Below are 13,421 nucleotides of genomic sequence, written 5' to 3' on the forward strand. Positions count from 1 at the left end.
AATTCATTTTTAATACTGTTTAAAGAAACAGTTTCTGTTAAAAAAAAAGGTTACTAACTAGGAAAAGTAAGATTTATTTTCTGGTGAAATTTTAATCTTCAATTACGGAAGTTTTTCAGCAATAAATCCCATTTAAAAATTATTTTCAAACATTTTTACCAAAATATATACAATATATATAAAAAATTCTTTTAAAACTCTGGAAATTAATTTATTTGCTGTATACTAAACTCTAAACTCCTTCATTCAAGCAACTCACACGTTAAGGTTCATGCCTTCAATACCAAATTTAGTATTAAAACACCTACAAGATGCTTCTTGTACCATTCTTTGACCCTTTTGGTGGATGATTTTGGTACCAATAGATATGTTCAACGCTCAACATCATTAAAAAAATCAAAAAGTTTGCTTTTGATTTGTTGAATAAAATATCAGCCTACCAGATTAAAGTTTCTACTTTGCTTACATATCAAACAAACCGGGCAGCTAAATCGAATCAAGCATTGTTAAATAATATTTACATTAAAATGATATAAATAAAACAGGATTATTTCTTCAGATTTAAAGGATTAAACAATTTTATTATGACTTTAGTGCTAATAATTAGCAACAATTAAATATTAATTAACTGTTAACTAATTATTTGAATAAATAATTAAAATAATTAGTTATTAAAATATTTCTAAAAATATCTTGTGATCATATTAGTAAACATAACCTTGATATAGTATTTTTAAATTACTTACTTGAAGCATTTCATCAATAATATATGGAGTAATTATTGATTGAATACTCCTAAGTGCTTTGACGATATGGTATCAGAATTTCAGCTTCAAGAAAACACAGGATAATTGGATTGCGAGTTTGTGACCCTGTTTGGCAACATCCGCTAGGTTCTTGGACCTGATAAGTTCGGGATCAAATCTTTCCACGCATGGATCCAGTGCGAAAATCCAGAGAAATAGTACCGAATCAGGTGTCTTCCTCATCGTCTGACCACATTTCAAAATTACGAGATTCATGCTGAAATAGCTCACAAGTAGTTTAAATCTAGGACATTGATTTAATTGAACTAAATTCAACATACAACGCTGAAGCAGTTATCAACCATTTTTTAATGTAATAATTCATTTAGTAATGTGACAAAATTTATATCATCTTATTCTGATATATTATCATACGCTTTACCTTTAAACTAAGTACACACATATCGGTTATTTTCGACTCATGCAATTTAAATTTCTGCCTTACTCTGTCTTAAACCTTTATTCCAGTGATTCCCAACCTATAGGTGACGGTCCACTTCAGGTTCTCGAATAGCGTAATAATGGTTTATAGAACCGAGTTTTCATATTTGTTTTAGGTGCTTCTATCCGAAAAATGAAGACGAAAGCCTATTGGAACAGAAATATTTTTGAAGAATATTTCATAAAGAAATTGAAAGTATCATTAAATGAATAATACCAATTAACTCCTTGGGGCTATGTGGGTTTAAAACTGCCCCACCTTTTGCTTAACTTTTTATGCATAGTGGGATATATTACAACTCAACTCGAAAAGATGACTTTACTCATAGTCATACAGTGTAATATTTTATTTAAAGTTTTTCATTCTTTAGGCACTGATCTGCACTAACGGTAAATGAGTAAATAAGTAAAAGAAATATATACAATCAAAAGTTGTGCATGCTGCTGGGATTAAGGATGGTGTGTTTGATGCAGTGAAATTTTATCGTTCATAACAGTGTGTGTTGATTTATTAGGAGTGATTAAATTATTTTTTTAAAAAATTATATTATTTGATGTTTTATATCCATTTTGAAGCTGCGAAGTAATAGGATTATGTACGCCCTGCTATTTTTTTTTTTTTATTTAATAATAAAAAAAATTCTGTTTTATTAGGGGTTTTTTTAAACCACGTGCCTCAAAGAGTTTAATTATTTATCGTGTGACGAGATTCTGAAGCTGTTGGTCATTTTCTGGATGAATGTTACGCAACAAAATCCAACATTTACCAAAATTGCACAGAGAGTTGATGGAGTTCTCGGCACTCATCTGTGTGAACGCGCTTTCTAAACTTCAGTCTTTTTTGTTGTTGTTGTTGCTTTTAACCTAAGTACAGAAACAAATTGAATGTAGAAAGTGACTTGAATACGAAGCCATCAAGTTTTCTTTTTTCAGGATATTGATTTTCTAGGGAGGGACAAATAATGTCAAAATTTCACTGAGCTCCTTGTTTTGAATTTCAATCGCATATTTTTAAGTTTTGTTCTATTATGACAGCTAAGAACACCAATACATTTTTATATGCTATATATACAGGGTGTTCCACAAGGTATGCAGCGTCTAATATTTACAGATTCGGATAGAATAGGCCAAGACGAGTATTTTGATGTATAACATGTGGGGTCCCCGAATATAGCGTCATGGTCTAATTACACATGGTCTAATTAATTATATAAATATATATATTATGTTTGTATTTTTTGTATAATTAGTTAGAGGACCTTAAAATATTTTTTGATAACAGGTGGTCCGCATAACCGAAAAGGTTGGAAACCGCTATGATCTACTGATGTATTTAGATTCTCTATTGTCATAAACTAAATAAATGCACTTAATACAAAAATATGTTAAAATATTCAAATGGATGCTTTACATTAAAACATAAAACTACATTAATGCTGAATTCCATTTAAAACTACAATTATAATAAGTTCCTACCAACTTCAATTACTCGTAACAGTCTCCTTTGATTTACATTTTTACGCACTGGTAAAATTCAAAAACATGAAAACTTATTACTGATTTTAACTAAATTTTATATGTCTGAAAATATTTATATATTTACAAAAGGGGGGAAGAAATGCAAAAGGCATTCTTCGATTTACTTTTATTTATTTATTTATGTTAAAGCAAACATTATTTTTTTTTTACCTTATTTAACACGTTCGCTTCCAAAATTCATGTTTGGGATTCGGACAATGTATCTAATTAGATATCTTCTTCTTTGCTATCTTTTATATGAGTGGTGAAGAGGTCATTTATTTAGAAAGTAATTGTGAGTCACAGGCGATTCATGCGGCAGCTAACGTGTTCATTTTGAGACATGCTCCTCCTTTAGCTGATTTTGGCATGATTTTTTTTTCTATTTGTAAGCTACTATCTCCCTGAATGATTGGTGTGAAGCTATGGAAGCAGCAGTGGGATTGGGTCTTCCATGGCGATTACTTTGCCCGAAACTGGCCGTTTATGATCCAGAAAAACAGCTAGTCGAGTATTCTACAACTTTGGAAGATTACCACACTTATACTGAAGGACTGATAGAGGTACGTATAAACTGAGTAAAAACTTTGTTTTCGATAAATTCGAAAGTTGGAAACATAATAATGGCAAGCATTTAATTAATTGCAGCCGATATAGCATTGGTATAAACTGAAACACCTATAGCTGAAGCAATGCCAGTTTCATGATGAGTTGAATGAAACGAAGTCTGGAACAGCTCAATATTGAAACATAATTGATTTTTCATTTTTCCTCGTTAGGGTTGGGAGTCACTCGATCTGAATTGAAACTCCAGTGATTCAATGATTCAAAAACTGTTTCATTAGTTCTTAAAACGATGAATTTCTCCATTCGATTCATCAACAGAACCGGCTTTGCTTTCAGTATTGTTGAAAATAAGTTGCAAACAACGTTGGTGCTTACATAGGACTATGAACATCTCAGGCTTATACCAACGTTGAATCAGCAATAATTATAGAGTTGCCACTATTAAATTTCCAACTGCAAAACTGATTGTGTTTGCATTTATCATAAAATGGTTTTTTACTGGTGTGATCAGATATGCCATTTGTGATCAAGAAACAGCATATATCGTCATTTGAAAACATCTGTTCAGAGTGAAATCATCAAAACAACTGCAGTCATCACCAAAACAGCTGCAATATTTAATCAGAGAGTGACGAATGATAAACAGTCTATGAAAGTTTATTATTATTTATCCCGAGTTTCCATTCTACGCTTGCTTGAGCATAACTTTCGTGGCCATGAAAACCATGGGCCGTCGTATTATCTTACGAGTTCAAATCTAAAAGCAAAATATAGCGGAGACAATGGGCTTTTAAAAGAAAGAAGAAATTCTGACTTTTATTATTCTGCTTTTAGCATTTTTATGAGATCACCAAAAGCATTAAGTGCATAAGAACGATAAAAAAAATATTTTTGTTATTCGAAATTTGATGTGCCAACTTTTTACTTTTTGTACTCGCGCTTTATCATTATTCCTTACAAGTGATTCTAAATTACTTTCTGCTTATTCGCCAAAATTCAAATACAGGCAAAAATGAAACTATCAAATACCTAAAGAAAATCAAATAAATAAATATAAATAAACTACCAAACAGACACCATTTGCGACTGCCTTCAGAGTAAAAATGCATTTGATAAAATGATTTCTTGCAAAATGTGAGCAGTTTTTAATATTTCTATGAAATTTAATTTTTTTAATATTTTCTTAAAAATAGAATTTTGGTAATCGATTTTTGAATCAATTCCTAATAGGCTAAAAGGATGAAATTTACCTTACTAAATTTATCAACCAAATTTGTAATTTATTGAAGAAAGATGGCACATTTGGGCCTGTCTGAACATTTTTTAATGTACAATGATTAAAAGAATTACTGAAATAAAAAAAATATTGGAATTTCTTTGCGATTATCTTCAAAGCAATGCATTTACCTATAAAATAATTACTCTTTAAAATACAGAAACTTTAATACAAATATTGCTTATTTGTATTAAAGATGGTCAAATTAAGGAAACTGGTTTCTCAGATAGGAAACTATTTTTCCAAATTAGACCATTACATTCTTTTCAAAAGATTAAAAGCAACTTATGTCGTTGCAGCATAAATTGGCTATTTTACGACTCAAACATTTTTTAATTAAAATACCAGTCCGACCTAGGCCTTGTGAAAATTCGCAAACTCTTTCTTGTTTTAAAAATTCCATACTGATACATACAAAATAGCATCCTCTATAAGATATAAAATTCTGTTAAATTAATTCTAATATTGTTCTCTGTCTTAGTTTAGGTTTATTGATTTATAAAATAAATTGTCTTCCTTTTAAAGGATGGCCATACTCTTCTGGAGGCTTTATATCAAAATAAAGAAATTTTGGAGGCGGTATTTAATATGATTGACAGAGATGGTCATGGTAAGTAAAAATTTTTCGTCATGCATATTTCTTTTTTTTTTTTTTTCGTCATGAATTTTTTTATTATTATTATTATTTTCACTTGCGTATATTTTTAAATGGTTAAATATTTATCCTGTTATTTTAAATAGTTAAGTATTTATATTGTTATTTTAAATAGTTAAATATTTATATTGTTACTTTAAATAGTTAAATATTTATGTTATTATTTTAACTAGTTATATAACAATAGTCTTGTTATTTTAAATACTTGAAAATACTTATATTCCTCAGATGTATATATTTTTAAATGCTTTGAAGATTTCATCATTTTTTTTCCGCAGCCAGAAGCAAGCTGGACCGTCATCCAGGTAAGAAGTTAAAAAGTCATTCTTAACGTTGACTGCCAAGGAAAATTGCAAGTTTTGAGTCCCAGAAACCAATTTGATTCAGTCATATACAGGATGTGTCATAAAATCGTGCAAACTTTAAAAAAAATCACAAGAAAAATTAATGCAAGAAAAAAATTTTGTTTGTTGGAATATGTTCAGAAAGCTAATCGGATTTTTTGTCCGTTTAAAAATTATTCAAAAAATGACCAATAGATGGCGTTATCACATCAAACTGAGATGGTTTATACAAATCAGGAAAACAGAGTACAGTAACTTAACACAGCACATTTTATTTTAAAACTAAAGATATTCAACATAACTGCCACCACAAGATATTAAGCCTGTCGGGCGCGTAACTACAGCTGAGTGTAGCATGCCGGCATCAAGGCCACCGACGACATGAATGATATATTTTACCTTCACGAAAGTGGTTGGACAGCCCCTGTAAACAAGAGACTTTTGGTATCCCCACGACCAAACGTCCACTGGAGTAAGGTCAGGTGATTGTGAGGGCCGCTTAATCTTACATCCTGGGCTTAGCATTCGGTCCTCAGTGAATGTGGCTAGGTGGGACATCTTAACGGAACGACCAATGTGAGATGGAGCATCATCTTGCGTAAAGGTGACGGCAGGTAATGAGCGTCTTTGCTGCAAAGCAGGCACAACGTGATTTCGCAAAAGCGTTAAGATACCATCCTGTGATGATGGAACAAGTTTTCTTGGTTTTTCGTGTGAGCATCATTTATCGGTCATATTTTAAATAATTTTTAATGGGGAAAAATTCAAATACTTTTTGAACATATCTCCGAAAACCGCAATTTTTTTTCGGGCATTACTTTTTTATCATGATTTTTTTTAATTTTACACAAATTTATGGCGCATCCTGTAATATTATTCATAATCTTGAATACGCTAAAGTTTCTACGTCTTCATGTTAACCTTGAATAAGCCAAGTCCTGGACATGATCACAAACTACAATTTATCTTATAATTGACAGTCAACGTGTTAAATGGATTTGTGCTGTTATGTAAACTTGTCGAATGCTACTCTTAATGTGAAACATTCGTTAAACAGAACAATTTTTTCTATAGAAATCCATAATAGATAGTAGTGTAAAATAGAACAATGCGTTCCATTCGAAATAAAAACATATTCAAACAAATTTATAATCAAGTAATCTATTACTAACAATGCGTGCTTTTTTTATAAGAAAATTGTCTTCAAAATTTGTTGAAAATGAGACACGCATTATTGTTTAAAGAATTTGTAGCTCGCATAGCTACTGCCTTATCAAGATGATGCTTCTCAACATAGGATATAATAAATGCCCTTGCTTTCATTATCTTCCTTTCTTCACTGGAGGTTGTTGCTCTGTTTCGTCTATTATTTCTTCCTCTCCTGACCAAATCTCCTCCGCAGCCTTTTGCTGTGACACAGAATAAGTTCTTGTATGTTCTTCCATAAAATCAATTTCATTATGATCCAAGTCTAGTCCCATAATGGCCAAAGAAAAACCTCGTCAGTTAAGGCACTATAAGCACTTGTTCAAGCCCCTCGGATTCTGCCAAAACTTCCATGTAAATATAAAAGTTCTCTTCAAAGATGAGTTCAGTATAGAGTGATACATGTTAATCTAGCAAGTGACGTTACAGTGCCTCCTCGACACTCGTCCTGCGAAACATTGCTACTTAGGCGAGTCACAAATTACATTTGCATTTATATTTTGCTTTGCTTGTTATGCCAATCACTCATTATACGAAGTGCTCGTTAAGCGAATTTTGACTGTATTCTCCTTACCTTAAATTAAAAACTACATTCACAGAGTGTTTTTAAAAAAATATAGTATTCTAATATCGCTGTCTACATTTAATTACAAATTAATTTTTAATTGTTAAAAGATTAAATAATTTTAAATAATTTTTTCATTGAAAGGTTTTATTATTCAGACGCATTCATAAAGAAAAATAATTTTTAATTATCACTAAATTCTCATTTCTTACTTTGCAATAATTATGACACTCGATTTTTTAAATTATTCCCATAAATCAAATTCCTTTAAAATAGGAAATTATACGAATCCAGTAAATATATTTTATTTCATAGCAGTATTTAGAACTTTCATATGAAAGCCTTCCTAAGCTGAAATTTCCAACACAATTCAAAGCGTTAAAATGTATCAATACGATTCTGCTCTTTTCAATTAAAAAAAATTGCCACTTGTGTTTTTGTGAAAATAAAAAATATGTAAAAAAAATGGTTCAGGAACGTGACGAGGAGATACTTTTCACGAGTCAGCATTTTGCCATTGGGCGGTAGCGTTTGAAGTCATAATTGAACGTGATCTTTCATTCCTCTCGTCGATGACACTTCGGATAATTATGATCACCGTGTAAAAAATGGGGGGAAAAAAAGAAGAAAAATCTTATTTTTGAAGTCGGCACCTTTGTGAACCATCTACTGACGTTTTGTTGAAATAATTTAGCAATCGAAAGAAATCTTGCTACCTCTAAGAAATCGGCAAAATTATACTTGTTGTGAAGAGGAAAAGAAGATTCTGCTTCTTATGTTTAATACTTTTATTCAACAAAATCGACTCTTTACTCAAAAATACATTATTTTTGTATAAATCAGCAGTTAGTTCGTATTGTTGTTTTAAATATCTATTGATTATCTAGAATTGGTGTATAATCCGTGTGAATTGTCAGCAATCAGTTACATAACCAGTGTGAATAGTCGGCAATCAATTACATAATCAGTGTGAATAGTCGGCAAACGATGATGATACTGAAGATAAACAATTAAAGGGAAAACAACTGTATAAAAGTTTGTGATCTTAACGAGAAAACAAATGGCGAAAAGCAACCGGGAAATTCTTCATCATATTGAAGACAAACAATTAAATCGAAAATAACTGCATAGAAATTCGTCATCTTACTGACAAAACAAATGCCGAAAAGCAGCCGATTTTAAATATATCACATGGAATTATTAATAAACAAATGTCAATTTTATTGTCTTTAGACCATAATAAACTTCCGAATCCCATATATGCTACTTGATCACCAAAATTAGAAAACTCTATTTTCGGTTATAAAACTTAAGTTCTAAAATAACATAAATAATCTGGTTGCACATATTCAGTGCAAGTTATGGATAAAAAGAAAATAAAAATCTTGAACCAATTAAAGGAAGTTACACAGTATGTTAGAGGAACCACCGATATCATAATCATCAGTCTTGAAAGGCGATGTAATGGAAAATCTTTATTTAATGATTTTATAGTCAAAAATGAAAAAGGCCAATAGCACTAACTTTCACGGATTTTCTAAAATTTTCTCAGAAATTTTTAAATTCCTAGAAATTATTCAAAAGATTTTATTTACAGTGAAACTTAGCTAATAGGAAATGTTTTAACTCAAATTCGATTTTTTTTCTTATGGTCTCTTAAATTTTATATTAAAATAATATTAAGATAGTGTCCATAATTCGCATATATTTTGGTTATTACAATATATAAACCAAAACTTATATTCATTTCTGAACTGTTTTGATCATTTAAATATGTCTATAAAATATGTCTATTAAATATATCTATTAATGTCTATTAAATATGTCTTCAGTGATCGTAGGAGAATAATTTTTAAATTTCTTAATTTACTTGAAACATCGTAGAAATTTTTATGAGCCATTAGAAAGATCAAAAATTCAGTGATCAGAAATCCAGTTTCAAAGTTTTTCTTCTCTCTCACTCTCTTCTCTCTCTTCTCTTTCTCTCTCTCTCTTCTCTCTCTCTCTCTCTCTCTTCTCTCTCTCTCTCTTCTCTCTCTCTCTCTCTTCTCTCTCTCTCAGTCTCTCTCTCAGTCTCTCTTCTCTCTCTCTCTCTCTCTCAGTCTCTCTCTCTCTCTCTCTCGCTCGCTCTCTATATCTGTCTTTGTCCTTCTATTTTCATATGATCCACCAGGAATTTCAATCTTTAGAACCTGACTCCCCGAATCAGTGTAGCAATTAATAGAAATTTTCGGCATACTTGTATGTTATTCTTACATTTAATGTTTGCACAAGAATTTGAGAATGCTTGTTCTGCACTATAGAGCTGCATGATTTTTGCCATGAGATGAAATTTGAAATCGCTTTGTAAATGGAATGAGTTTCATCTTTTTAGAATTAGTTGCTGTGAAACAAAATCTTAAAATAATTTTAAAAAGATTATTTCTGAATTAACTTTCTTTGAAAAGTTAAAAATATTTCCAATATGGACTTCACTTTAAAATTAAAAAGAACAAATATTAACGGAAAAAAAGAAATAAGATTTCAGATTTAAATAATGAAATGTATGTCTAGTAAATGCATGTCTAGTAATCTAAAGTAAATTTGAACAAATGCAATATTTTAAGTGAAGTGAAGTAAAGTGAAGTCCAATTCCTGTCTATTATATTTTTATTTATTTCTGCGTTGCAATAAAAGGTTTTGAATGTGCAATTATCGTGATCTTGCCATCATTATTAACATTGATTTGTCTATATTTTTATAGTGCACTTACATGGAATTCTTATGGATATAACGCTGAATCTATACAAACATGGAGAGAAATCTATATATGCTACAATTAGTTAAGGAATTTTTTTTTATTATGGAGTCAGATTTTTCCCCATCTTATTTCCAATTGTTTTGTTTCTAATATACTTTGAGATTTGTATTCATATTTTTGATGTGTGTGTGTTTTTTTTTCCCCTTCACACGGAGATTATGCTTAGGAGACAAATAAAGAGATACACTGGAAATATTTATTTATGATTTTAAATTAAAAATATTTATATATGATTAAATTAAAAAATTAAAACTAGAAATTAAAGTTATTTGCAAATAAGAATATATAAGTTAAGGTAAGATAAGTTTAACAGAAAGTAAATAACTATATTTAATTATTCGCATTGGAGTTTACAGAATATGGTAAAACCCAAAAGCGCGATCACATCCGAATCCTTTGTCTCTCTTGATAAATGTTCGAACTTGCGTTTGACAAGGAGCAACACTAAATCTCAAACCCCTTATTTTGATATCTTCAGCACTGCAAAGGACATAAAAAATTACAATCAACAAGTTTACAATTGGTTATTGATTTGAGCTGCCATCTAAGTGTAGAGAAATAAGTTAACAATTGCAGATGAAATATATAAGTTGTACTCGACGCTGCAGGCTAATTTTGAATGAATATATTATTAAAATCAAAGGAAACTTTTTCTGGATATATTTAAAAACCGAGTTTTTAATTAGTTTCATGAAATTTAATTAAAATCTGGAGAAGCAAACTTTCAAACCGATAAAATCCGCAATGTTTTTGTTTTTTTTTGTGCCGGAAGCAAAAAAAAAAAAATAATAATAATAATAATTGAACGAAAAGAATTTCTCCACACTTGATCCAAGCTTTCAAATTATGGTTCTTTATTATTTCATCACACAACTTTTCATACTTTTTTATTCTTGGGTGTATTTAAAATTCTCAGACAGCTCTTCATAATGAAGCAAATGTCATAAATGTAACATTTGAACGACTTTAGATTTCATTTTTTATTATTATATTCATTTTCTTTATTCGCGAGGTCTTTGCTTTTTAATAACATCGAGAGAATGATTATTATTTTGATTGGTTATTATTTTTTAAATATATTTCTCAATAATCATGATAAGTTTTAACAATCGTAAAAAATTGCACATTAATTCAAAAATTTATTTTTAAATATTTTATAATACAAAAAGTAAAGTATTGTAAAATAATTCATGTTCGATGGAAACATTATACATAATGAAGTTATCGTAAAAATTGTATTACTTTTGTACCAAGTTCCTTTGTCATGTTCGATTTATCATCCACAATTAATAAATAATATCGAAAATCGCACAGATTATTTAGAACTAATACACCTACGCGTTCTTTTATATTTTAGAAAAACAAAGTTAAAAAGCATTTCAAAACTAACGCACATCATATGTGAAAGTTATGTATTTTTTTAGAGGGATGACATATAACTTTAATGCCTGTCTTCTTACAAAATTGTCGGTGAATTTTTAAAAATCCACATCCAAATATAGGAACACTGTTCGTTAAATCTTACGAAGTCTGCCTCCTTTCACTTCACTTTATTGATCTGCGTGTCGTCTTCATTTTTATTCTTCTCATCACCATTTCTCTAATTCTTTGAACAAGTTTGATTATTTTATCGCCATCAAGAAAGAGTATGAATGGAGCAGATTTGTCTATATCCATTCAAGCCACACCTCCTCTGAACTAATCTGTTACATTATTTTTCACTTTCTTGTATACAGGATGCGGCGAAAACACCCGGAAAAACAATTTTCAATACAGCTTTATTAAAAATAAATTAATTAACAAAATATAACAAATAATAATAAGAGTGGACTTTTATTGGTTTCAGAGTGACCACATTTTGCAGCGATGCAACGGCGCAAATGCCTATTGAAATCTTAGCAATGGACCACAAGTCTTCTATCTTTATCCCCTTCACAGATTTATTTTCTTTTCTATAAAATTAGATTAAGTCTTCAATTTTGGGAATGTTTTGTCGTTTTGATTCAATTGAGAATTCATATAGAACACTTGAGATATTTATTTATTCTATGTAATTTTTGTATAGCATTATAGCAATTATGAACACCTTAATTGTTGTTTAAAAGAGGCAAAATAAGATAAATCGATGCATGCATGGCGTATGGTCGAACCGGTTAAGGAGATAATCTCAAGTGTTTTATACGAAATATAGAACACTTGCGTTCTGTTGTACAGTAGTGTGTTGTAGAGTGTTCTGTAGTATCTGTCATTCCCACCTAAGCGATTGATTTAGAGAGTCCAAGCATTTGTGTGGTTTAGTGCAAGCTCTAGATTGGAAAATGGACACTGTAATTCATAGAATTGCTATCTGGCGAGTAGGGTAGCCATTCTCCAAATGATCAGTTTACATTGCCAAAATGCTTTTTGGCCTCTGGAAGTACAACAACTTCTAGTACCGCTGATACACTTTCTGATTTATTTTAACGCCCTCATCCACAAAATCCAAAGGTTTTTTACCACTTCCGCAAATTCCGTCCCAGATCATAACCGACTTTGGATACTGGTAATGTTCAACAATTGCTTAGAACGTCTGCAGACCTGATCCTATCGTTCTGGGAGTTACGAGATTGTTGAACGGTAAAGAGTTTCTCATCATTGAAAAGGAATATCTCCCGGCGCTGCCTGCGGAAAACTTTTGAGCGACCCATCGCAAAAGTTTTCCGCATCTTTAGAGCCGCACGAGTTTGTTTTCTTCAATGAGAAACTGAAATTTTTGGAACTTGTAAGGCTTCAGTCCAGGCTTTGTTTTTGCCATTCACCGCACTGATCGGACACTTATTCCTATTTCTCAAGTGATCTTTCTCATGAAAGTCCTCGAATTTCATTGATGGCCTTACGATAACTGGAAATGTTCATAGTATATTTTCGTCTACTTCCTGGACGTCGACCACCATCAACAAGCTCTTTGAAACAGTAGATTGCAGCAAACATTGTTTGCCGAAGCACATTAAGCAAACGAACGATTTCACACTGTTTCTTTCCTTGCTTAAACTACTCTAAAATAGTGTATCTTACGCTTGATGTTCTAAAAAAACCCAAAAAGCATTGCATAACTAAGAGGTGTAGTATAAAATATTTTATAATTAAAGTGATAGACAAAAAGAAATGAACACACAAATTAAAAAGAAATTAATTAATTTCTATTCTATGATGCAATAACTTTGTCCGAGTTCTTTTGCCACATCCTGTACAAAGTATAGAGAA

The 13,421-nt window shown here is 30.7% G+C and overlaps 1 protein-coding gene across 6 annotated transcripts in view; it reads left to right on the forward strand.

Annotated features, from left to right (window-relative positions):
• The window catches only part of LOC129958356 (serine/threonine-protein phosphatase with EF-hands 2-like), a 136,712-nt gene that overhangs the window by 119,400 nt on the left and 3,891 nt on the right, over positions 1-13,421 (forward strand). For 3 of the 6 annotated variants that reach the window (XM_056070786.1, XM_056070789.1, XM_056070787.1), the window contains 3 exons: positions 3,159-3,328; positions 5,134-5,218; positions 5,542-5,568. In XM_056070786.1, the coding sequence (XP_055926761.1) occupies positions 3,159-3,328; positions 5,134-5,218; positions 5,542-5,568 (282 nt within the window). Of the gene's footprint in view, positions 1-3,158; positions 3,329-5,133; positions 5,219-5,541; positions 5,569-10,121; positions 10,238-13,421 lie in introns of those variants that run through there. The other 3 variants (XM_056070788.1, XM_056070791.1, XM_056070790.1) reach the window with 2 other exon arrangements.

Source organism: Argiope bruennichi, chromosome X1, assembly GCF_947563725.1.
Source record: "Argiope bruennichi chromosome X1, qqArgBrue1.1, whole genome shotgun sequence".
In the NCBI taxonomy this organism is placed as follows: Eukaryota; Metazoa; Arthropoda; class Arachnida; order Araneae; family Araneidae; genus Argiope; species Argiope bruennichi.